General features: G+C 38.1%; 1 protein-coding gene across 3 annotated transcripts in view; it reads right to left on the bottom strand.

Annotated features, from left to right (window-relative positions):
- Positions 1 to 24845, bottom strand: part of LOC140930463 (deleted in lung and esophageal cancer protein 1-like) — a 37954-nt gene extending 13109 nt beyond the window's left edge. For 2 of the 3 annotated variants that reach the window (XM_073380159.1, XM_073380161.1), the window contains exons 1-25: positions 24544 to 24845; positions 23424 to 23577; positions 20663 to 20773; positions 17716 to 17897; positions 17319 to 17524; positions 17009 to 17090; positions 13736 to 13823; positions 13375 to 13478; positions 12929 to 12998; positions 11791 to 11924; positions 11119 to 11214; positions 10646 to 10736; positions 9596 to 9758; positions 8401 to 8608; positions 8066 to 8194; positions 7507 to 7590; positions 7117 to 7213; positions 6570 to 6700; positions 5824 to 5970; positions 4892 to 5058; positions 4300 to 4453; positions 2858 to 2959; positions 1886 to 2016; positions 1170 to 1351; positions 572 to 590 (exon numbers count right to left, since the gene is read on the bottom strand). In XM_073380159.1, coding sequence (XP_073236260.1) covers positions 572 to 590; positions 1170 to 1351; positions 1886 to 2016; positions 2858 to 2959; positions 4300 to 4453; positions 4892 to 5058; positions 5824 to 5970; positions 6570 to 6700; positions 7117 to 7213; positions 7507 to 7590; positions 8066 to 8194; positions 8401 to 8608; positions 9596 to 9758; positions 10646 to 10736; positions 11119 to 11214; positions 11791 to 11924; positions 12929 to 12998; positions 13375 to 13478; positions 13736 to 13823; positions 17009 to 17090; positions 17319 to 17524; positions 17716 to 17897; positions 20663 to 20773; positions 23424 to 23577; positions 24544 to 24768 — 3257 coding nt within the window. In that variant the 5' untranslated portion in view covers positions 24769 to 24845. The remainder of the gene's footprint in view (positions 1 to 571; positions 591 to 1169; positions 1352 to 1885; positions 2017 to 2857; positions 2960 to 4299; positions 4454 to 4891; positions 5059 to 5823; positions 5971 to 6569; positions 6701 to 7116; positions 7214 to 7506; positions 7591 to 8065; positions 8195 to 8400; positions 8609 to 9595; positions 9759 to 10645; positions 10737 to 11118; positions 11215 to 11790; positions 11925 to 12928; positions 12999 to 13374; positions 13479 to 13735; positions 13824 to 17008; positions 17091 to 17318; positions 17525 to 17715; positions 17898 to 20662; positions 20774 to 23423; positions 23578 to 24543) is intronic. The other variant, XM_073380160.1, reaches the window with a different exon arrangement.
- Between the last annotated feature and the right edge of the window lie 152 nt (positions 24846 to 24997).

The following is a 24997-nucleotide window of genomic DNA, read 5'->3' as shown; positions in this document are numbered from 1 at the left end:
AAAAAGGACTGACCACAAAAATCGTTGTTAAGTTTTAGTGTTCACTAGTCACAATGGCGACAGCTTTCAAAACATGAACTATCTCACTCAAATCCATACACTGCACTTATGGGAATTAACCACACAACATCGCAGAGATAAGTTAATTATAACTGTTTACAATTATCTAACTGCTCGTAGTAATAACTGCCGCAGATTCCGAGGTAGAGTTATAGAAAAATATTTTATTTGCTGGTTAATTATTAACAAACCCTAGCCCAACCCTCGTTCAGGGGACACATGCCTTGGTCCCGAAGATGTCCCCTGAATAGAGGCTCCATTGTAATAATCACTTTCACGTCTATCGTGTAAAATTATCCATCATTGGTGGAGCACTTTGACAGTTTTTTCCAGGCCGGCTTTTGACTGTGGAAACAAAGCGCGAGACGTGGTCCTAGTGTGTATTTACACTGTAATAAAATGTATCCTCAAAAGGAATTGTTTAGAGACGTATCAACTGTCGAAGGACGATCAAACACACTTACTAAAAGATCTCCAACTTTACAAGAATAAGCAAAAAAATTAAACGCACCTTTTGCCTCGTGGTGCCCCTAGGAGAAGGAAAAAGAGAAAAGAACATTAAATTTAAGAAAAACACCTAACATGCAATCATTTACCCTTAACAATACTGAGATTCTAATTTCGGTGTATTAATTGAGTTTCAAACCATAGACCTTACCGCTGAGGGTTTCTCAGTCCCACAAATGGTCTGCGTAGCTGGTAGTATTACTGTGTGCGGGAGCTCTTTCTGGCGCGTGAGCGGCAAATCCACGAGGGAACGTTTTCTCAAAATACCATCTCCTTCTTCGGTCGCCTTGTTAACTTTGTTTATGGTAGTACGCGTTAAAGCTATGGACACTCATTGAGAGGCTGAATTTTACATTTTCGAATTATCATCTATGTGCATACATCCCCTTCAAAGTTTCAAATCTTCGGTCCCCCATAGAAATAACGCTCCACGGCATAGTTCTCAATTAAGGGGAGGCATGCACGCATCAATTGACCAGAAAACCATATTGTTATATTCTTGTTTCATTGCAATCTTTCCTTTCGTTTTTAAATTACCACACACTGGTGTGATCAAAACGTCAAGCAAAATGCCAAAGGGGCTTAAATAGCAGGGTAAATACCTTCTGGAGGGGTTGGTGGCTTGGCAGCTTTGAAGTGATCCAGCTGTATACTGAAGGTGGCCTTTATTGCTGACGTGTTAGTGAGAACAAGGGTTGTGCGAGGACAACTGGCCAGCGGTACTGTTTCGAAATCCAGCAGCATCTCTCTGTCTTCAAGTGACGCCTCTCTGATTTCATCAGGTCTAAATTAATGTAAAAATACGCTCTACACTGCATACTAGTTTTCTTTTAAATCTACCTACAGGTAAGACGCGAATATACGGAAAGCACTGACAACATCAAATCAGTCATCAGAGACATTCATAGCTCTAACCGAATACATGTACTCTAAAATCCCAATGAAAATAAAGTTGTGAATGAATGAATCAGTCAATCAATCAATCAATCAATAAATCGTGGTCACAACAAATATTTAGAGTCATGCACGCACACCATAGTTATAAGAGGAGACTGGTTATGAAAGACAACAAACACCAAAGATAAAAACAGTGCTTGTTTATGTTGGAAGCTCCTTTATGGTGCACAATCCTTTGTTTTCAATTCTGTTGGCAAATTGTGACGGAATAAATTAATGAGACGTGTTTATTGGTCAATAAGATCAAAATGCTAGGAATGCTATTGAACGTTGTGCACCGTCAGGACCCAAAAAAACATATAACAAAGGAGTCCGAAGGGTTTCAAAACCATTCCAATCTATTAACTTTGCGAAAACGTACCTTTCAAGATCAAAGATCTTGGGAGTTTCAAAGGTGACACTTAATCCCTGAACATCGGCAGAGATTGAAAACCACAAAGTATCGATCATTCTTTCCACCTCGCAACCTGTCATAAAACCACTGATAGGTCCCTGTGAGAAAATTGATAGAAAATACATAACGTGTCACTTTGCTTAAATACAGATTTTCTGACGGCCATCGGAGTTCCTTCTAATACTACACAGACGTGAATGGGCGTCGGCTTTTCTACGATATTGGTTGGGTAAAAACCTACGACGACCTCTATAACAAGAAAAGCTTTCTATATAATTGGATAATTTATTCAAGTCAGTTCAGTAATTAAAAGAGACTGCTATTATACTTAAGTCGAGATTGGAGGCTAAAAGGTAAAGTTCAAATTCTTAGAAGTGACTTGACGTTTCAAGCCAAAATGAGTGTAGAGTTATGTACCATCAATTCGTAGCATTTCTTTCATCACGAATCGGAATAGATGAAGGCAAATCATTGACATTAATCATTTGTTTCTGTCGAGAGCTTAGAAGTTTGCATTTTTATTACAGATTACTCCTCTTACAACCGCCATCCGTTCATCTCTCCCTGGCCTGCCTAGCAGACCCTTGGAAGCACAATGGGCGCAAGAAAGAACGGGACGCGTGAGGAAGACACACGTGTCTCTCTCACGCACCCCGTTCTTTGCCTGCGCTCATGACATACTTCCAAGCGCATGCTACGCAGGCTAGTCTCTCCTTCTCTCCTTTCACCCAAGCCTCTCTCCATCACTCCGTCCCTCACAGATTTCATTCATCCGTCCGTCTGTCCCTCCCTCGCTGTAAATAAATGTCCACACTGGGATAATAATGGCCTCCACAAAGCGAGTTAGGTTACGAACGGAAGGCGATCAAATTTCTTTTCCCACCTCTAATGAGGACAGTATTGCTTTTGAATTGAATGTACTGCTGAACTTGACACTACCTTCTTATGTCCTGTAAATGTCAGTTTGATTGACCTCTCCTCCCTAGGTTCCAAGTACCCCGTCTTCGGCTCGAACGTTAGTATGTAATCTCCTTCAAGGACCTGAAGCAAAATTAGGGAAAATATTCATCACAGTTTCTAGCAATCTAGCGATACGTTGCTTATTAATCTAAAACTTACAAAACTTGCCATGATTTCTAAAAAAAAAAACAGGTAAAGTTAAGTTAAACCCCGGGTTATTCCATATTTTCGAGGATATTTTCGTATCGACGCAGCCCTCAAGCCGCTCTACAGAGACTGAGAGACTTATGCCTTGCAGAACGCACGAAGCGAGGCTAACACCTTCTCAGATGGCTGACCTACTGACTTCCGTATTGAGATCCAAATACTTACAAACAACGAGAAGACGCAGTTACGTAGACAACACCTTCGCCACCCACGATCAAAAATGCACTTTATTTGAGTGTCAATGTATTTAACACGAAAGTACTAACTGGGGACACTGTTTTTACTTCTCCTACTGGAGACAGGGCCGCCATTTTACGAGGCCGTCCGAGCCACGCGAAGGTCCAGCCATTTGCATTGCAAAGGGAGTACCTTCATTTCTCAGTTATTTTAAGACCCTGAGTGTTGGTCCGGTCCTGGGAATCGAACCGGCGACCTCCCGCTCTGCAGTCAAACGCTCTACCGACTGAGCTAACCCCGCTGCGGTTGATAACAGAAGTGTCAACAACTTATCACAGCAGCCTTCCATCCCTTAATACAAGTTTATTCACCATGTAGATAGAAAATGAGAACAAACTCGCCTATCGCCATCCATTCATATAATAACGAAGCATCGTCCATAAGAAGATGACGGAAAACCAGTCAACCTAATCCCCTGATGTAAACTAGCAGTATGACGTCGAAATGTCACGATCTTACATCAAAAGAGAATGCATCGTGAGAGCGGAAAGGACAATACTTCACAATTAAAATTTTCACAAAGGAGAACTTATGTAAGCCCAAATGTTCAGCAGCTTTCAGCAGTCTAAAAAAACTATAAAAAGGAAACCCAAACGACCAATGTGAGTTAAAACATTTTTATTACCAATACCCTGTTAGTTTACTAGAGTTTTGGAAAGTTTACTAAAAAAGGTCTAAGTATTAGAAAACCAAAGTTGGTGTTATTGCATGCTATTTTTAGCATGATTTTCTTTCAGCGCTAAGCGTTTTCAACAAAAAAAGCTCACAATTTTAAAAAGATATTAAGATCACTATGTTAAGAACTGGTTTATACTTTTTTGCCCATGTTTACACTTGCTGGCAAATGAAATCCCACCAATTAAAACAAACATAACGTCTAGACGTTTGACTGGTGGAATCTTCATGGAAGCTACTAAAAAACAGAAATGCTCAGCTGGATTCAGAATCGAGAGTAAGCCTTTTAGGGTGGTACCCACCTCTTCCCATGTAAACCTGGCCTTCAACAGTGACTGATTGTGAAGCACAACCTCTCTGCTCACAGGGACACCTAAATACACCTTCTCAATGTACATGTCACAAGATAACAGGCAAACAAGCGGCCTTTGTATTTCACCAAATACTGATAAATAGCTGAAAAGAAAAAAGAAGCGGAAACATGGGTAAATGATGACAAAAGCTAGCGCGCTCGAAGCTGTAGCTGTCACTTTCTAAGGGATAAAATATTTTGTTTTTACCTCAGAGTTTGCAAACGATTTTGTCTTAATAATGAGAGAAAGTTCACAAAAGCTGTTTAAGTAAACGTAAAAAAGTTTTACAATCCACATTGAGACAAAAAAACTACTTTTTGGAATTGTTCCGGAAAGATGTTGTCATACAAAAACTATACTAGAAAAAATTGTGGCATATCAACTATATAAATGTATCATAGACTGCTAAACGGCAAAGGAAGAAGACGGTTGATTACTTGGCTCTGCAACAGCCGAACAAGGACTAAGAGGTAAAACAGACAACATTCCGATGCTTGCTAACATTAGACCCAGATGCCACGTTACTTGTGATGTAACCTACCTTGTTTTGCCATTCTTGACATTACACTGTAGAACAGTTCTGACTCGTCTGGGTGCCTCTGAAACCTTATACAACACCTGAACTGACTGACTCTCCTGCGGTCCCAGCACTCCACAGCTGGGGGTGAACGTAAACTCAGCAGAATTCATCAACATGTCCTCTGACACCTCGGAGAACAAACGTACGCAGTTTTAAAACAGTATTTCTGCACGGGTTAAAGTAACCGAGTAACTGATGTACAGGAAAAAATTTATGGAACTATAGAAAGTAACTCAGTGACAAACAACTAAAAAATGAAAAAATAATAAGGACGCGTGCGAAGGCTGTTTTCCGGGATACATGTACTCTTCTTCATAGTTACATTCAATATTTAAGTGTGGTTATTCAAGTACCTCCAAAATCCCAATGAAAAGGACCTGCGAGAAGTTTTCTACTAGGTACCGTAAATCATCTGCTAAGTCCTCCGGGGGGAGGGGCTTATTTTTCCAGCCCATTTGAGGGGGGGGGGGGGGGGGCTTAATAGAGACTAGAGACGGGGGGTTTATCTGAGAGGGGGCCTTATTTAATTTAGAGATGACGATGGTATCAGTTCATCATAAAGAACTAAAATACAAAGTAGAGAAGCTCAAGAACAAGAAGGTTGGAGGCCATGCAACCGAGGATCAGAATCAAATCCGAAATTCCAGTTGGTAAATAAACCACCCCGGATCAGTTCACACGAAGTTTTAGAGTCCCGAATGATTAATATAGTCTCTCATATATTAGTGAAGAATAATTAGGGAAGGGATGGGGGGCTTATTAACTTTCTTTCCCTGAAAAGATGGGGCTTATTAGAGGGAGGGGGCTTATTTGAGAGGGGGGCTTAATAGAGGATTTATGGTATTCATATTCAGCAATACAATTACTTGCACCCGAAAAATAATAAAAGGTACCTCTAGACAGTCTGCACATTCCCTTAAGCTCCACTTTGCTGGAATTTCTGAAATGTTTTTAATAGTTATGTGCTCATAGCCATGATGCTCCCTGAACGGAATAAGTTTGAAATTCAGGTCTGGAGATGTGAATACAACTTCAGGACCCTAGAAAACGAAAAAGGGACAATAACTATGAAATTGAAGGGTTCAAAGTTCTCTGACTGCTCAATACATGGTAAATAAAAATTTGGCTAAGTAAGGGTTGATTTCCACTGTCGCGCGTGATTTTTACGAGCGTGTGCGCGACACCAGAAGCATATGGCCAAGAGTTATATGCTTCTGGCGACACTTTACATTGCCTCTATTTTATTTACGCACATCAAACGCACGTATAAAACATAACGCGACAGTGGAAATCCACCTTAAGTCAGAGGAACAACTGGTCTCTATGGTGATTCTCTACAATTTGCCTTTTCTTTGATTTCTTTAATCAAATAAGAGCTATATTGAGTACCATGAATATGCTTAGCTAACGCAAATGGTAATGCAAATGTTGGGTGAAATCATTACGACACGGTAGCTATCATTTGGGTTGATTCTGTGAACGTTATCCTTAATTATGAACCCTCACGTACCCATTTGCCATATCATGTTAGCAACATCCTTTTGTTGTACTGCGCAATCTCTTTAGTCCTAACGTTTGCGTGGTAAGTAAAAAGTTTGTCTATACATGTGAGCTTCTTCAATCTCTCTTTTGTACTCACCTCAAACGTGGCTTTTACATACAAGTACACGGGTGCAGACGCGTGTTTCAAGTCACAAAGGATTGTTTCCTCAATCAGACATGGCTCATTTATCATCACAATTAACTCCAAATCCATTTCTTCTCCCGCACCTGGTCGGTTACAACGAGATAGAGAAAAGCACAAGTGTTCTTATGACTTCTACTTATAATCCGTTGGAAAAACCATAGTTTTAACCAATCTGGGTATTTTAACAGTTTGCAACACGTTTAGCCATCCTTTGGACTTATGACGTATTGGGAAACAGAAATGGTACCTAACAAAGTAAAGATCCTTAGTTCGGTAACTCGTATCAGTTATCATTTGACTGACAAACCTGAGGCCATCCCCCCCCCACCCCCCTCTCCGCTCTCTTCGTCAGTGCTTCGCTTAAAGGCTATTTAAAACTACTTAAAGCTACACGGAAAGGAAAAAGTCGAAAGAAGGATTTGAGGTCACAAACCTAGGGATCAACCTCGCAGCCTCTCACACAGAGGGCCGCTCACTAACTGACTATGCTAATCCTTACCGAGAACAGATGATTGAGGTTTGACTAGTATTTTCCTTAAAGGCTCGAAAATGTTTCGCCACGAAACACGTGCCTCTGAGACGCTATTGTTACACATCTGAAACAAATAAACCAGGTTTCAAAGGGAAGTTAACCTGGTCCTCGAAAATTCATTCACTGGTTTCATGAGATTATTGTAATTACACAGCAAATCTAACGCACGATTTTTAATACAGATTTTAAAAGGCTCTACTCAGTGTGGAAAATACTCATTTTTAGAGCCGAGAAAGTTCTTTGATGGAACATCTTATATCATCTTTTAGACTTACAGCACCAGCACCTCACTTCTACAGCAGCTCAAAGCACTGCACATGTATTAAAGTTTGTGTTTTGGAGCGATTCAATGCTGACCTTCAAAGGAAATCTGTAATGAGTTCCTATTTTCAAGGATCCTGGACATACAACCAGCGGAGGGGAGACACGTACATCAAATGGCTGAAAACAAAACCGCCAAAATTAAAACAACAGATAATGTGGTCATAGCAAAATTGTAATAATAACAATTATTGATTTACTGTCTAAGGCTGTTTGCCCTCATACAAAAAATCTTTAAAATTAGAATTAGCCTCAAGACTAAAACCGAAGCAATTTGATGCAAAGTCAAAATGACATCAGTTGACAATAGCTGTCTCTATCCAGGCTTTTCGTGAGCAGGGCGAGGCGCTGGATTCAGGAGTGGTGCGCGAGTGTCTGTGGGAGGGGGAGGGTAATGGGAGCGAGCAACGAGCCCAAGCGGTGAGAGGTAGCAAATGGGGAAAAGGCAGACAGCTGACATTTTCCCGCACTTTGTGCCGATAACATCACGTGGAATTCCTTCAATAATTACCGCTACCTGTCATCTTCTTAGTAAGAATATGTTTCCCTTGCCGCCTGCCTACACTTGTTACAACACATTGCAGTCGCGTGTTACCTCGCTAACGGCTTTCATTTCAATTTCCACTGCAGTTACATCTCGAACATCATGGCTGGAGCTGTCAGCTGTATCATGCAGTGGGATTTCTTCTAGAATGAGATGCCCAACAGTGTGGAAACTACCAACCTGTAACCAGCAAAAACAGTCTGCTATGATAAGATCATAATATCCTGTACAAGTGCCACTGTTTAACCAGAAGAAACTTTAATTTCAAAAAAACCGAAGCTCAGGTGAAAGCTATATTTCTGAGAATGCTTCCCTTTAAGCCTAACACTTCATTAAACCTTGAAACGTGACGCAAAATAAGCCTTTTTACGCCAAGAGCAGCTTACCTCTCTGGGTGCAAACTCAAGGATGAACTCCACTGACTGGTGAGGCGGCAATGTACCCATATTAGGAGTGACATGAAACACCCCATTATCCTCTCGTGTCCGTAGAACTTGTGATGATGCCATCAGTGACTGAACAGGAAACCCAGGCGGTACAGGGCACCTAAAGTATGGCTTGAAAAGCTTCCAGCGAAAAGGAAGTGCAACGTTACTGAAAAAAAAAATCAATTTCGCTTACATCCTTTTTCCCAAAAAATGGCCACGCGAGCTAGCCTGAAGCAAGCGAGCAAGGTAGCAGTCTTAATCTGTACAGGGGCAAAAATGATAAAAAATATTGAATTTTTACCCACGATGAATCTTGATATTTAACCACAATGCACCGGATTTTTACCACAATGCCCTGCACGCCCATTGCTTTTATATACCGACCTCCGCTGGCGTTTTGTTGCATGAAGTTCATTGAGGTTAGTTGAAATCCTTGCTTTTAATGTGTATGTGATAAATTTCTCTTTCATAGCATATAGGAGTGAAGATTGCTTCACACCGCCGGTGACTACCTTCATGTTCATGTCTGTTGCTATCGTAGGTATGAAACTCTGGTTATTGACCTGATTGGTCAATTAAGTAGCGATGTTATTGGTCGTCTGTCAGTTAAGCCGTGAAGTTATTGGCTATGAAGTCTCGTAATATAATTGGTGCGTTTCGATCCGTCTATTGTAATGAGTATCGCAATAAGTCGTTTGTACTGTGCCGGTAACTGTTGATCACGATTCAGTGGCAATTGTTCTAAGTTATTGAACTTATTGGTTTACTAATAAGAATGACTTATGGACGGAATCAAGCAAAACTAACTACTAGAGAACGACTGGACAGCTGACAATTTAAATAACAATAAACGACTGTTTAACTGTGATAATAGACGGATCGAAACGCACCAATGACATTACGAGTCTTAATAGCCAGTAACATCACGGCTTAACTGACAGGCTTGCTAGCTGAACGGGAGATTAATGCAAACCTAATTTGGCCATACAAATTGACACCAGGGCAGCACTCTTTTACCTATAAGGTGCATTAGTAATAAATAAAATCGGTTTAACTAATGGATCGCAGAAAAGAACAGTCAAAAAACATTTCTAACAGCAGCCTTTTTAGTCCAACTTGAAAACACATCAACGAAATAAGAAGATATACTCACGTTGTATTTGTAATGACCAAAGCTTTGCTTGTAGTTGTTCCAGGATTTTGATCGTGGAATCGTATAAGGTGCTGTGCTGAAAGATCTCGCATCTCTCCGATCTCTGATTGGCTTACACCACCTGATACAGACTCAAGCTCAACGCCTGCCATCTGACCTGTGCCTGCAGAACAACCATAAAAAAACAAACAAACAGACAAACTTCATGGTCTTTCCGCATCTCATCTGGCTCTCATACACTCTCCAAAATATAAATTCCGGAAAATTCTCAGATGACAAAAGTTCGAAATGGAGGTACTGGTTGCTACCGTTAAGTTCGCCCCAAGACTCATAATTCCAAATAGAGGCACAGTGCCTACTCACTTCCCGTCAACTCATCACCGGAAGTGAAAGAGTTAACGAGTTCAATGTTTGACGCTCTTGCTATTATGCCACGCATTCAGATCCGACAATTCATGATAAAATCCCTCATCAAGTAACTCAATTGTCCCAACATTTGCTCCTTGTTCCTTCCATTTCAAAATTAATCGCTGGTGCGGCAGACTGTCAGATACTTTTGTCAAGTCCAAATTAGACACTAATCATTGTCGAACATTAATTTCGTCAATCGAGTGCTTCCACTGTTCAGTCAAACTTACAAAGGCACCTTCACAACTGTGATGGTTTTTATAAGAAAACACGTGTTCATGGTAAATCTTCTCGAAATTAGGGCCAATTCTATTATGTATTAGGATGTTCATACTATACCTGATAGCTTTTGCGTCGGCACGGAAACCAACGTAAAACCACAACAGTAAGGGGTTCTGTTCACACATAAGAATGGTGATTTCGGCGCAATTTCTTCAACGGAGCGAAGCTGCGCCGCGCTGATCTCTAAAGTGGAACCGGAGTGACATATTCATGCACACTATATCGGATGGCTGCTATAACGTATAGTATGTACATAGCTTTAGTCTCTCAAGAACTTTCAAGAAGGCAGCAGGCAAAACTGTTGATGGTGACAATGAGTTATAATAAATTGATGACAAGTTATACAAATAATGTACTAACCTTCAAGAGAAAACTCCTTAACATGACAGTTATCACAAATAAACACTATTTCCTCTTGGAAGAACTTGGCTGATGTGGGACAAAATGTGATCTGAAGGCAACAACACGTACTCCTTTACTGAATGATCATCATGCACTAAGGTCTTTACACCATTGAGAATTTAGGCATCACTGACTCATTGGGCTAGAATGAGAACTGAGCCATTGACCCACGAAGTCTACAAACCTGTATAACGTGCTTACCGACACTATTTATTTATTAATTTATTTACCGCAACAGCAATCCCTCAAAAAGAGGATAATTAGCCGGTAATAACTGTTAGTTAGTACATTACAGTTAGTTAGTACATTTACAGACAATCTACTACACATTTGAAATATATCTGATCTCTCACATGCCAATTAACCTCCTCTCCATAGCAAGTCAGTCATTTTCTGTAGACAAAATAATGAACTCTGGCATAGAGACCCACCTCTAGTGTAGCGACATCTCCAGCATTCAGCTTAAAGATCGCAGGTTTAAGTTCAAACAGTTCAGCAACAATCGATCCAGGATTCTCAAGATTCCACTAGAAAGAAAACTGAACTATGACTAATAACCCACAACCTGCTCATATCCCCAGGCAGGTTTGTGAAATATAACGTTTCTAAACTATGGTCTTCTTCTTAGTAAGACAGTCAACTCTCTCCAAGACGGACACCTTTGGGACTATCACTATGTGTCCGTCTTTACTCTTAGAGAAGAGGTGCTTGTCTTATTATATATAGAGTCAACTAAAAGGAGTAAAGAAAGGCAGGTACTAAATTACTGTGGGTGTCCGTTTTAGCGAGGTGTCCATCTAATAAAGGTGTCCGTTAAGAGAAAGTTGACTGTATTGATTTAGTTATAACTTCTCAATCTAACGGTGATGTTACACGGGACGATTTGCAACGACGATTTTTAGCGGAACACAGCGTTGCAATGTTGGAACAATGTTACAGCTATTCGGAACAATGTTGCAACAATGTTGCAACGTTGTGTCGCGCTAAAAATCGTCGTTGCTAATCGTCCCTTGTAACATCACCTTAAAGTAGCATTGCAACTAGTAATTGTTTTCAGTTTAATGCAATCCAAAGGAGTTTTTAATCAGAACCACCTAATATACCTGGAAAGTTGTAGTTGGCCAACAAGACTTTCTCATAATACAAAATTTTCCTTCCCCTCCTCTGTTTTCACAAGTCAGATGAACGACTTTTTTGCCTCCCACCAATGTATGACCACAATCAAGCACAGGGGATACTAGAAAAAGGAAAAAGAAACACTGCCTTACAACAGGAGATAAACGCTTCCCAAAATTATTTTTATGTTAGTTTTCGTTCAATAATATAAATTTCTGTGGCATTAAATTAAGCGGAGTGTTAATATATGCAACTTAAATTTCCACTATTTCAGCCTCAATTTCTCCATACACAGAAGATATTCTTGACACCTAGGAAAAACTAAAGCACTATTGTATCACTGAAATAGCATTCAGAACACTAAAAGCGGCCTGATTCCTTCACTTAAACCTTTTAATAACGGCAAGTACCACAAATAATGTTTACATTTCTGAAAATATCTCCTTTTTCTGTTTCTTATTTTCATCAACACAAAACCAAAAAGGAATGCAGACCTCTTCATTCGTCATACAAAACTATGATAGACAAAGTGTAAATAAGGGTCTGTGGGCATGGGATGCTTAAACATTTTAGAGTCAAACTCATCTCTTATCAGAGACATTGTTAGGATACAAATTTTACAATAATTAACAAACAAGGACTTGCAGACATCATAGATAGTGCTTAGTCATGTAATGTTATTCTAACTTGATATTATGGCTTCTGCTAGGACTGCTTGGACAAGATCACCTCTAGAGATCTCAACTTAACGATTTTTTTCTAACCTTTTTGTAGTCAGTGTTCAAACTAATCCTTGACTATCACTTTAAGATTAAGTGATAAATGATGCATTCTTAAGTTCTGGCTTCTCCCAAGTTACTGTACCCTGGGTGCCAGAGACTTTTCTAGCGCGGTTTCCGGTTTCTGTCAAGTCTTTATAGTGACCCGCGCGAAACGTTTTTCTCGCGGCTTCGCCGCTCGTGGCTTCGGCCTACGGCCGAAGACATGTCGGCCTTCAGTCAACACCAAAAAATATCCGCCGCACGCGAGAAAAACCTCTGGTACCCAGGGTAAAGTTACTGATATAACATTACTAACTGATACATTGTACCTCATTTCTTTCTCTCCTAAAAATTTTTTACTTACAAGATAACACAGGAGGGGGCCTTCTTGCCCGAATTGAAATCAACACTGGAGGATCCACTTGGGTTTTTACCTAAAACAGTAACCTCAAATTTAATGCAAAATAGTAATGGATAAAATGAAGTTACAGAAAGCATTGTTTTTGCTACAGAATATTAATAACACACAGGTAACTTTATAAAATCTCTACAGTTGTTAACTCTGTGTCAGGCAAAGGAAATAGAACACTTCTGCATGCAGGCTAGTACACACACACTAGATAAAAGCCAACTGAAAAACATGAATGTACAGGTAATAAAAAATAGTCAGTTCTTAACTTGACTATTTTTATTCAAATGTTGTGAGATAGAATTGAAGTTTTACTCCTACTTTTAATGTGAAGGAACTAAAATCAATCTATGCATATACAGCACTATCTCTCCCTGAATTGAGATACTAGTGGATTGTACCTTTAGAAAATCATCATAGTCTGCCAGTGAGTCTGGAGCAAATCTGATGGGGTACTGACAGCTAAGACCTGGTGCAACTATGCCATGCTCCCCCGGAAATCTTCCTGAATTCAAACAAAATGATAAAAATAACCACCTTTTAAATGAATAAATAAATAAACAACAAAATCAACCTTACAGAGTGCAATTGTCAGATTTAAGAATGCTAGGGCCGTTTTGTCAGTGAATTACCAGTAAGTCTTAAGCAAGTACACGGAAAGCTGCTAGAGGGAGGGAGGGGGCATTCAACTGGAAATCTGGAAGATACTATGCAAGAAAAATAAATTAATGTCATTAAATGTAATGATATAATGTCTCCTACCTAGCCCAACAGAGAAGTATTTTGATGTTGGAGGAACAATTCTTAGTTGGCGACTTGATGAAGAAACATTTTTTAGGTCTAAAAGTAACTGAAATAGAACACATATAAAATTATAAAGAATAACATGAAACCTCAGAACGTTTTTTTAATCAAAGTAACAAACTTATATGTCAACACATTTTTATTTATGGATTGTCTTGCAGTAAACTTGACTAACAATTTAGTCTGATTACTGGTCAAGTTACAGGCCTGACAGGTGTCAAAGATTACAGAGTATACATATTGTAACTCCATTAACAGTAGTGGCAATATTAGGTCACACTGACCTCAAAATCCTAGATACAAACAAGCCTTTAATGGTGTCAGAAGACCCTAAAGCTATTCGAGGCAGGCAGCGTGCAAAAAGTATGTAGAGTACCCACGTGGGTACTCTACATACTTAAAGACATTTATTTAACAAGGAAAATTAAAAAGATTTACAACATCAACGAAAAAAGAGGTTAAAAAAGATAATAATACAAATGAATAAATATGTAAATAATATACATTGGATTAAGATTATCCTTTTTAAATTTCGTTAATTAAATAAGGATGTCTATATATCAGCATAACTATCCTGTCTTTGAAGATCGAGTAGTAATAGATTGTGTATTAATTTGTTTCTTAAAAGCATGCTTTGGGAGTTTTCTCAAATTCTCGGGGATACTGTTCCAAATTTTACGCCCTGATGCTATCAAAAGAGTTTTTGTGATGATTCAGTAATAATAATAATAATAATGTTTATTTCTTATATTGCGCAGTCTAGCATGCAATAAAGATATGATCAAATGCCCATAACAACACAACAGTGTAGAGTATTTCCTATAAAAATTACCAGCTGAAGAGGATCGGTTGTTGTAACCGTGAACTTGACTTGAGAGTGTGAACATTTAATTCAGATACAGGTTTCAGCTAGTGCATTACAAGATTAACCTATTCCAGCCTTGCATACTAAACTCTGACAGCGTAATTGAGTTAAAGCAACAATTAACTTGCATAATAAGAGTAAGTTTGAGTAATACTAAAGTTGTAACACTATATAAGCATTTCGAGGCATTCCAGTATTTTTGACAAATGCTTAATATCCTGGAGTAGTCAATTGATAAAAGTTGGTATCGATTTATCAATTGATAAATCAATAAAAATTGGTAAATCTGATTTGATTGATATTGATTGTATCAATTAATCAGTAGAAATCAATGACATATTCGTTTCTTCCTCAGTTTTTATCTTGATTTTTACCGATTTCATCAATTTATATCGGAAGATACATCTGTTCATGCGTTCATCAAAAAATGAAAACTGATCATGAATTCATGCGAAAAGTAAATTTATTGACAATTGAGTTGTGATTGACTGTCGAAGGATCAAACAATTTATCACTTTTTAAAAAGGTCATTTCAAGAAAATCTTATCTTTTCTTTAAAAACATGTTTACAGTCTTTTTTCTGATGACTGATATTGGCCAGGTTATTAGGCGCCCAGTTTTCTGCCACCCTCTTAAAACATCGTCGGTGTAATTGCAAGTGTAGTCACATCCTGAAGTAGTCAATCGATAAAAATAAAAATAAAAATCATTATTATTCATTCAAAATATTTCCCCAATTCTGATTGGCTAAAAGCACAGTTACTGATGACCAAATTTGGAAGAATTTTGTGTTTAATCAGGAAATGACGTCAAAAATGCAGCCCTCTACAGGTTAAGGCACCGTTAACCGAGAAGACCTGTTAGCAAGGTTGAGTTGTTTTGGTTGTGAAAAAAAAATGGCGGACATTTAACTTGTTTCAAGAGTAAGAACTACAGCTGATTTAGGCGAAATAATAACTAAAAACAAGGCAAAAACAGCAAGGAGACAACTCGGAGGGCGACATCTGCTATTTGGAGAATATTTGCAGAGCTGGACAAACTTAAATGTACAGTATTGAAGATGAACTTAACTTCGACGCAGGTAAGCATGTTTCAGCTATGTTTTCTCGGAGGGTGTTATCCACCTCAGCCTTCGGCCTCGGTAGATAACACCCTCCTCGACATTTAACAGATGGTAAATGCAGTTAATGGAACATGAAGCCCCAGGGGGGGGGGGGGGGGGTAGGCTAAGGTCTTTAAAGCCTTATTTATGAATGAAAGGACGCTTTTTTTAAGATACAAACAAAAGCTGTTCGTTGTTGGAACCTGACTAATTTGTCGTATGTTTGTCATCATATTTTTCTTGGCATCGTGCAGATTGGTCCCTGTTTTTCAAGGCCCTTCATGGCTAGACTTTAATCATGATAAGACTAGGTAGCTTATGGTACAACTGTATTCATTGGTCGAGATTTGAGACACTGTCTAGCTATAAAGTTCTGCTATTTCAGACCTCAGGTCATTATTCGTCTAGCTTGCATGAAAGCAAACAGTTACAGACTTAAGACCTACATGTATTTCTCTAACCTGCATCCTCGTCAAGGTTATGGAGGGCTTTGCTCGAAGTAGACTTGTCTCTCAAATACCAGACAAGCTAGACCTGTGCCTGAGTATGTGAGGGAGGATCACTCAACATTGGACGCTTTAATTTATCTTCTCCAAGAGATTCATGAGGCAATAGACAGGGGGGACTGTGGTGCCAGAATATTCTTTGCAGATTTTTCAAAATGCTTCGACATGATTGATCACAGTTTTTTTAGAATACAACAAAATTATTTTTGGAATACAATTTAGAATTGTATTACAACCCTGTAATTCATTTTACTGCAATGAGGTTAATAACCGGTCTTTATTATTTATTTATTTATAATTACGTACAAAATGAAGGGTTTCAGAGACAAAATTGTATGTGTAACTGTTTCCACATTTCTCATTTTCATGTTTGTTGATCAGTTGTTACTCTTGGATGTAATTTAATATTTTCTCAGTTGTACGACCGGTATCTCACTTACGCCAACAAAACAACAATGGTGGACTTCTGTTATAAATAATTATTGTCAAAATCATGACAAATCGATTTTTTTACCGATTTTCACCGATTTCCGCCGATTTCCATTTTCATTTGATAAAAATCACTTGATTACAGCTGCCAATTTCTATTGATTAACTACTCGGGGTTAATTATAAATAAGTACATACGTGTCTCATATAAGCCTTTCCAACTTTTTATCAATTTTCAGTGATTTCCACTTTCAATTGATAAAAATCACTTGATTACTACTGATTTTTATTGATTGACTACTCCGGGTTAATTATAAATAAGTACATACCTCATAAGCCTTTCCAACTTCATACACTGTAAATACAACAGGTGATGGTGATGCAATAAAAATATCAACTGGTTCACTGGTACTGAAAGAAGATAACATTTACTAAGTGTTGAAAAGAAAACCACCACCATCCTGACGTTCATAACATCCTTTATAACCAACTCATAATTGAAACTACCAGACAGGTGTAAAATCCTACTTTTTGTCAAATGACTACTTCATAACTAACTTGGAGAATTTTTAAAAGCATTTGTAGAAACAAAAATAAAGATACATTCACAAGAAGAACTTGAATTTTGAATATACTTACTTGTTTTCCTTTTCTGCTTCTGATTTCCTTTTCTTTTTATCCTTTTGTGATTTAGTTAGTCCCGATTTCAAAGGAGGTACAAACCGAGGATTCCTTTTGTACTCTGCTTTGTTCTGTAATCTCTTCAGATCCTCTCGTTCTAACTGCCGCTGGTCTGGCTTCATGGACTCTTTCCAAACAGATGATTTTGTTAGCCTGCTTTTAGTCTACAGATAAAACAAACTATTAATAATAATATTATATACTAAAAATATTTCTCCATTTCTGATTGGTCTCGTCTAATTTGTCACTAGCGGCAATTAATACAGACAATGTTTACTGCAAATACACATATTTTGGTTATGACCTGTACGTCTAGTACGGGATTAAGATATTTTCTAAATTTAATAATACTTACACTTGTGGGTGATAACACATCTAAATCTCTTTTCTCCTTTCCCTGAGTAGGTGGAAGTGATGCCCATGGCCATGTTGATGTAGACAAAGCTGTATCATCAAGGTAGTCTGTTAAGGGAGGTGTTTTCCTGTATCGCTGTTGTGATGATGTTGTCGGTCTGGCATAACCTGGCACTTCATCAGCTTTAAGGAACATAGAACAATAACAATTTTTAAGTCACTAATGAGCCTATTATACACACTCCACTGTAAAACAACAAGACTGTTTTGTTACAACTACATTGACTTATTAGTCACAGAATTACATGTACATGCATGTACAGCAGATCTATACGTGTTAACAGAGATGGGTTAATTGAGAGCATCAAACTGTTGAATTGAATTTTGTCCCATCCAGTAGTCTGGGACAAGTACATTTTCTTGCTGGCAAGTAACTTTTAAAGCTTACTTGCCCAATTGGCGAGGGTGTGGGCAAAAAACATAAACTAAGATGAGCAATGCAAGAAGTGACAATAAAACTAACACTTTATTTAATGAGGGTAACATCAATTACTGATGACTCAGTAGTTACACAATAGCCCTCACTAAAGCTAGTCTAAAATAAAAGTCTAAAACTACAATCATGGACAAACGTCTCGGGACACTTTTGCATTTCTGGGACGTTTTCCAATTCTCACAGGTCCAACCTCTCCCCTCATCCCACAAACAATGTTGAACTCGTGTATCCAGAATTTTTTCCAAATTTCAACTTTGTGTAGGGTGGGGGGAGGAAGAACTGCAAGAAAATTTCGAAAAGAATGCACTGTCTTAAGAGGGAACCGAGAAATGACAGAAAAATATGAATATTGCAGTACTGCCCCAAGGACTTTTGTCTAGGATTGCAGAATAATTATTATTAATAAAATGATTAAGAAGTTTACTTAATACTAAAATGTTCAGTAACAGAGTTTTCTATGTCTCTAAGAGATGGTTCAGTTTTGTTCCACAGACAAGGGGCACTGGAATGGAATGTTCTGAGGCCTGAATTTTTCTTGCACTTAGGCATGATAAGATCATATCTTCTTGAGGTTCTTGTGCTGTAATCATGGCTATACTCTTGACACAGTTAACATAGGAGGAAAGATATTCTGGACCACAGCCATTACAGATTTTGTGGAGAAAAGATAGTTTTCTTGTATGAATGATATCATCAAATGGAAGCCAACCTAATTTAGTAAATAACATTAATAAATTATCCTGAAAATTAGGATTTAGTATCATTCTGGCGCAGCGTTTCTGTAATCGTAACAATTTGTCCAACTGTTCCTTGGAAAAGTTGCTCCATACCATACAGCAGTATTCAAGAATTGGTTTTATGAGCTATAAGGGAATTAAACAATATTTTCTACAGTCCAAAGATTGGAAACTTTTTGACCTCTTGAGCAGGTTAATTCACCTTGCTAATAACATAATCAATACACAGATTCCAAGTGAGATACAAGAATAAACTCATGCATGTCTTGTCTACACAACAAAGCTTTTGAGCAGTTCCAATTAACATTTGCTTTGTTTTTTTGGCATTAGGCTTCATCCTGTTAAGGCTGAACCAACAATTTGCATTGTCAAGACTTTCTTGTAATGACTGTTGTATACATGTAATTTCACGCATGATCACTAATAACCAGATGGTAGTCTCATCTGCATACATATCAGTTTCAGAATTTTGTATAGAAAGTAGCAAAATCATTGATGCAAATTGAAAAAATAATGGGCCCAAAATCGATCCCAGTGGAATCCCCAGTACAAGAGGAGGCGGTACTGATGTTTTTCCCATATATGATACATGTCTGCGAGCGATCGCTCAAGTAAGATTTAAACCATTGCATAGTGTGCTCACTGGTGAAGTACACCGATAATTTAGTCTGACAAAAGAATACGTCATGATTGACTAAATCGAATGCCTTCCTTAAATCAAGCAAAATGGCCCCAATAACCTTACTATTGTCCACCTCTTTTAGCCAACGATCCGTTGTGTTGATTAGTGCAGTTTCACAAGAATAATTTGGTCGATAAGCAGACTAATTTTTGTATAAAAGATTATACTTTAACAAGTGCTTTTGATAAATTAATTACAGACAACATGTCGTTCTAAAGGTTTGGAAAGGATTGGCAATACTGAAATGGGACGGTAATTATACTTCTAGTGACCTGGGCAAGCCAAACATGAGAGGTGCCTGCCCAAAGGAAAAGCTGGAATTCAATTTGTTTTCGAGCCCTGGAATTGCCTAAATTTTTGCATGTACAGTAGTAGTTTTTGATTCAACAGAAAAAACTTACCTTTTTTGCTTTGCTGGTTTCTGGCCTTACATTGTAATTTTCAATTATCATGACAAGGGAGCCAAAAACCTAAATATCATTAGCAGCTGGATTGTGTTTCTGTTTTTCACAACTTTCATTTTTTTTTAAAGATACTCTGGCATTTTAACAAAATGGTTTTTCACTCCAGTATGTCAATTGGAAAAGAATGACCTAGCTTTTAAATTTATTGGCATAATTATACTTGTAATAATAAGTAAGGCACCGGCAAATTGCTTGGTTACCACTTTAACAATTAAGTCTGACTGCAATGGTTTCAGTACGGTACGTCTCTTTTAAACCATCCAAAATAACTAAAAAGTCACTTTATTAATGGACATTTTTCTATTATCCTCTTCATTTGAAGAGCTGGTTTTCAGTCTGCACTGATAGGCCAAAAACTGACACCTCAGACAAGGAGGGACTACAATGGGTGTTGGAGGTGGAATTCATATCCTGAGACCTTATTTTCATGATCAAGCTGTCACCTCTTTGTTCTCTTCACCTCCACCCACAACGCTAGCTCTCCTTTCCTTGAGAGCTTGCTAGCAGGCAACTTCTAGTTTAAAGGTATCCTGTATGCAGATTTGGCCTTAAAATGGATTTTGACTGACCTTGCGGAGCTTTTGCTGGTGACACCTCCTCTGATGAAAAGTCTTCTGGTACTATGAGGTTGTGACGTCGTAACAACTGAGTGTCAAGACAGTTTCTAAGGCTTGACTTAGCTGAAAGAATAATGTAACAAATATAGCACTGAAATATATTATCATGAATTCACTTGACCATTTGATGATGAACAATAGTTGTAAACTGTATGAGTGCATCGAGTTTACTATGGATAAGCCTAAGTATCCAGCATCAGGTCCCAGTTGCTTCCTGGGGGGGCACTCCCTTAGAAAAGCCATATAGGCATGTGCTTCCCCAAAGGAAGACCTCCGGACGAGATTGAGTTGTTTTTGTTGCAAAAACTAAAATGGCGGACACTTCACTGGTTTCAAGTGTAAGAAGTACAGCTGGAACTAGGTGAAATAAAACCACAAGAAGACAACTCGGAAGGTGACATCTGCTATTTGGAGAATATTTGCAGAGCTGGACAAACCTAAATGTAAACTATCGAAGCTTGTAAATGTTAGCTATGTTTTTAAACTAGGAATTATTTTGAATGAATAATAAAACAATTAATCAATTCGGCTTTCGTATCATATGAAGGATTATGGAGATCTTGGAGGGTGTTATTTTCTTCTTGCTGTTCTTACCACGTTTTCAGCTTTTATTTAGCCTAGTTCTTACTCTTGAAACGAGTGAAATTTCTGTCATTTTTGTTTTCACAACCAAAACAACTCAGCCTCGTACCTAGTTGTTCTCGGTTAACGGTGCATTAACCTACAAGAAAGCTGCATTTTTGATGTCATCGGTTGATTAATTGCAAAGTTCTTCCAAATTTGGTCATCAGTAGCTGGTTATGGTGAATTATGCGTGTGCTTTTAGCCAATTAGAATTGAGGAAATGAATAATAAGTTCAATTATAATAGTGACAGTGTTAATTTATTCTTTATTTAAAATTTATTTTCTGTGTTTTAATATAATAAAACACTGTAAGTTAATTAAACCTCTTGTAATGTATAATATATAGTATTTCTGAAAAAAATCTTAAGAACATTTCCAAGCTGATTTCTCACTAAGCATATGGGAAATAAGAACTGGATTAGCCTGAGCCCTGAAATCAAAGGTTCTTATATGCAATAATTATTATTGTTTACTGTATGGTATCCTATCCTGAAAGAGTGGCAATATACTAGTACTGTTGGTTAAGCTGGGTGCCAAGTCCAGAAAAAAACAAGCTATAATTATGTATAGCCCTCTTCTACCTCACATAATGCATGAGATACTTCAGTGCAAAAATCTTCAAGGACATTATGCCAACAAGTGACAAAGTAAAAGACTTTATCAAATACAGTTAAGTATACTAAATGTTAAATAAACTGCCCTAAAATGTTAGAATGAGAGATTGTTGGATTTGTCTCAAAAATACAAACTCAATCAAACAAACTACAAACAACGCTTACTGTACTTTACTGGAAAACTACAGTATTTAGATTATATCTAGAATCATTGTTTTAATATACTGTGAAATCAGAAAAGGGAGTGATGCAGGAGCCACTGTTGTCATTGGTTCAAGAATAATTTATTATTGTTCACTAAACAAGAGGGACAACATCTCGAAGTCCAAGCTTAAGGCTCAGGTATAGCTCTAACTGCTAAAATTGATAATTATTAATACTATTAAATCATATTTAATGTCAGTAGTTAACGACTAGGAGCTATGGTCTCAAGTGTTTTTGGCGTTCTTTGGTGGCGTGTTGGCCATCTGTAGCACTGTTGCATAACTATGTTTGCATTTGTAGTGGTTACCATTGTTCATGAGCATGGGAGGCAGATTCCTGTCCAGCGGTATGTCACTTTGGCGCATGCACAGGCCATGTGCCTAAGTTGTGTTTAGGGTTAACAACAGGTTCACTTCCAGCAAGTTGGTGTTTTTTCTTCTATTTTGCTCAAAGTTTACCTTATTAAAACTTGTTTAAAAAATTGAAATAAATGCAAAGAAGATCATCACAGTTAAAGATGCAACTTATACAGTTGCAAAAACGAAGCCTGAAAAATTCAGGCTTGCTAGGATTCAAACCCTGACCTCTGTGATATCAGTGTACTGCTCTAACCAATTGAGGTTGCAAAAAATTGGGGAATGGTCATTAAATTGATTTGTAATAGAGAGGTTAAGCATCCTGTTTACGTCTAACATCAAACAAGAATTTGTACCATGTGTCCAGGCTTCTTCTTTACTTGTCGTTTACTGTTCATTATTTCAACACATAAATTAGGAGTTTCACGCAATTTTTTACCCGTAGAAAGAAATTCTCAACTTGAATCTGACGTTTGCCATTTGCCATATAAGTGATGCTTAAACTCTATAATATTAATATCCCCAGGAGTGGTAAACGTGAGATGATGAATATACTTATAAATGGCATACTGGAAACACAGAATGGAAAAATACAGGTTAAATGCAAAGGAGATCATCATAGTTTAAGACCCAGCTTATGAGGAACTTGCAAAAAGAAAGCCTGAAAAATTTTCCTTTTGCAACTGCATAACTTGCATCTTAAATTGCAAAGATCTTCTTTGCATTTATTTCTTCATTCCACAGTTCTCTTATATGAAATTCATCACTTTAGAAAGACTTTGATTTTCAATATTGTTGGGTCTGGATGACCACTACCCCCCCCCCCCCCCCAACCCTTATCTGAAGGTCTGGATTGGCCACTGACATGATAGGGCTCTTACAGAGTAAAGCACAGTAGCAAAAAATTATAGTACCTGGAGGAAGGCCAAGCACATGATAATTCTCATAGCCTTCAGACATTCTTTGAAGCTCCCTTTCATCTGCGGCCATAGCTGCGGCTTGTGCCTGCATGATATGAGCTTCTAACATGTCTGCCTGTCTATGTCGATGATCACGCTCCTCTTGTATCTTCAAGCAAGAACATTAGGAATCGTTTTATTATCAAACCATTAACCTCTGAAGACACTTCACTCAAGAATTGCAGCTGTTTAAACTGCATACAGCTATTTCAAGAAAGGTTGTCAGAAAAAAATGTGCACATGACAATCCTGAGAGGTAATATGGGATACGATCAATATACTGTTCCTGACAACCATAGCTTTGTTTCTTTCCTTTAGCACTCGCAAACACATGTCCGTGGCCTCTTGTACCATTCTTTCAAATTTCTTTGAAAAGCTGTTAGTGCACTCTGCATTGTCATGTGCACTTTTCCCAACAAACTTTCTCAAAATAGCTGCATACAAATGTCATTTTCATTTGTATATGTGCAAGCTTAAAAAGGGAGTAAAAACAAAGTTATTGGGCTATTTTAGTTAAAAATTTTACCCCACCCCCCAGTCGAGGACCAATAGAATTCTTCGGGGTAAGTTTAAAAATTTGAGGATTTCTTTATGGGTAAAGTAAAAAAATTGTGGAATTATTTGAGGGTGAAGCTTTAATTCCCACATAAGTCTTCAGGGGTGGACCCAATTATTCTTCAGGGGGAAGACTTATACTTTAAATAAACCTTGAGGGGGAGTGCGATTTTATTTAATCTTCAGGCGTATGAAAGATGAAAAGGTAAGGCCTGAATATGACGCCTTAAAAATGAAATTTGCAGAATTTTACCCGTGTTTTCACAATTCTTGTGAACTTTGACACTTATTTTCTCGGGCTCCCATGAGAAATAGTCTTTGGTGTTATTACAGATAACTAATTATATTCATAGCCCTTGAAAAAGGTACAAAAAAGAATACGATATTGTTTAAATTATTTTGGTACAAGGTTTTTGTCGGCTGAAAATTAAAATTACTCTATCTCCTGATGGATTCCGTCTGAAATGCAACAGTCCAATGTAGGTTGCGCACAGCCACAGCGTTTTGCGTTACTCCTCACCTTTCTCAACTGTTCCACATATTTATCGTGGTAACTAGCGTCACCACTCTTAGAAATAGCAAGGTTTTTGACGGTGTCTTCGCCAATAACATCACGGGTGAAAACCTCCCGAAAAACGCTTGCAAGTAAATGCGATACATCCTGAGAACGACCAGAAGAAGGACGCTGTAAGTGCATGGGAGGTTCCACTTCGACATCCTTCACATGTGCCATTGTGACAACCATAGTTTTAGGAAAATTATCCAACAACAACTGAAGAGAAGAAGCTTGTGTTGCGATCGTCCCTTATGTCCGCCATTTTCCACTCGGTTGCTATGTCGATGACTGATTGCACTGCAGGCTCAAAGAACCCCTCGACCGGTAAGTACTTCATATATATAGACATTAGACATTTTATGGGTGAGTAAGAAGCGAGCAATAGATAACTCGTTTACTGAGGAGGGTCTGAGGAGTA

This window comes from Porites lutea, chromosome 3 (assembly GCF_958299795.1).
Source record: "Porites lutea chromosome 3, jaPorLute2.1, whole genome shotgun sequence".
Classification (NCBI taxonomy): Eukaryota; Metazoa; Cnidaria; class Anthozoa; order Scleractinia; family Poritidae; genus Porites; species Porites lutea.
Note: the sequence above shows the minus strand (reverse complement) of the source record. Positions and strands in the feature narration are given on the sequence as shown.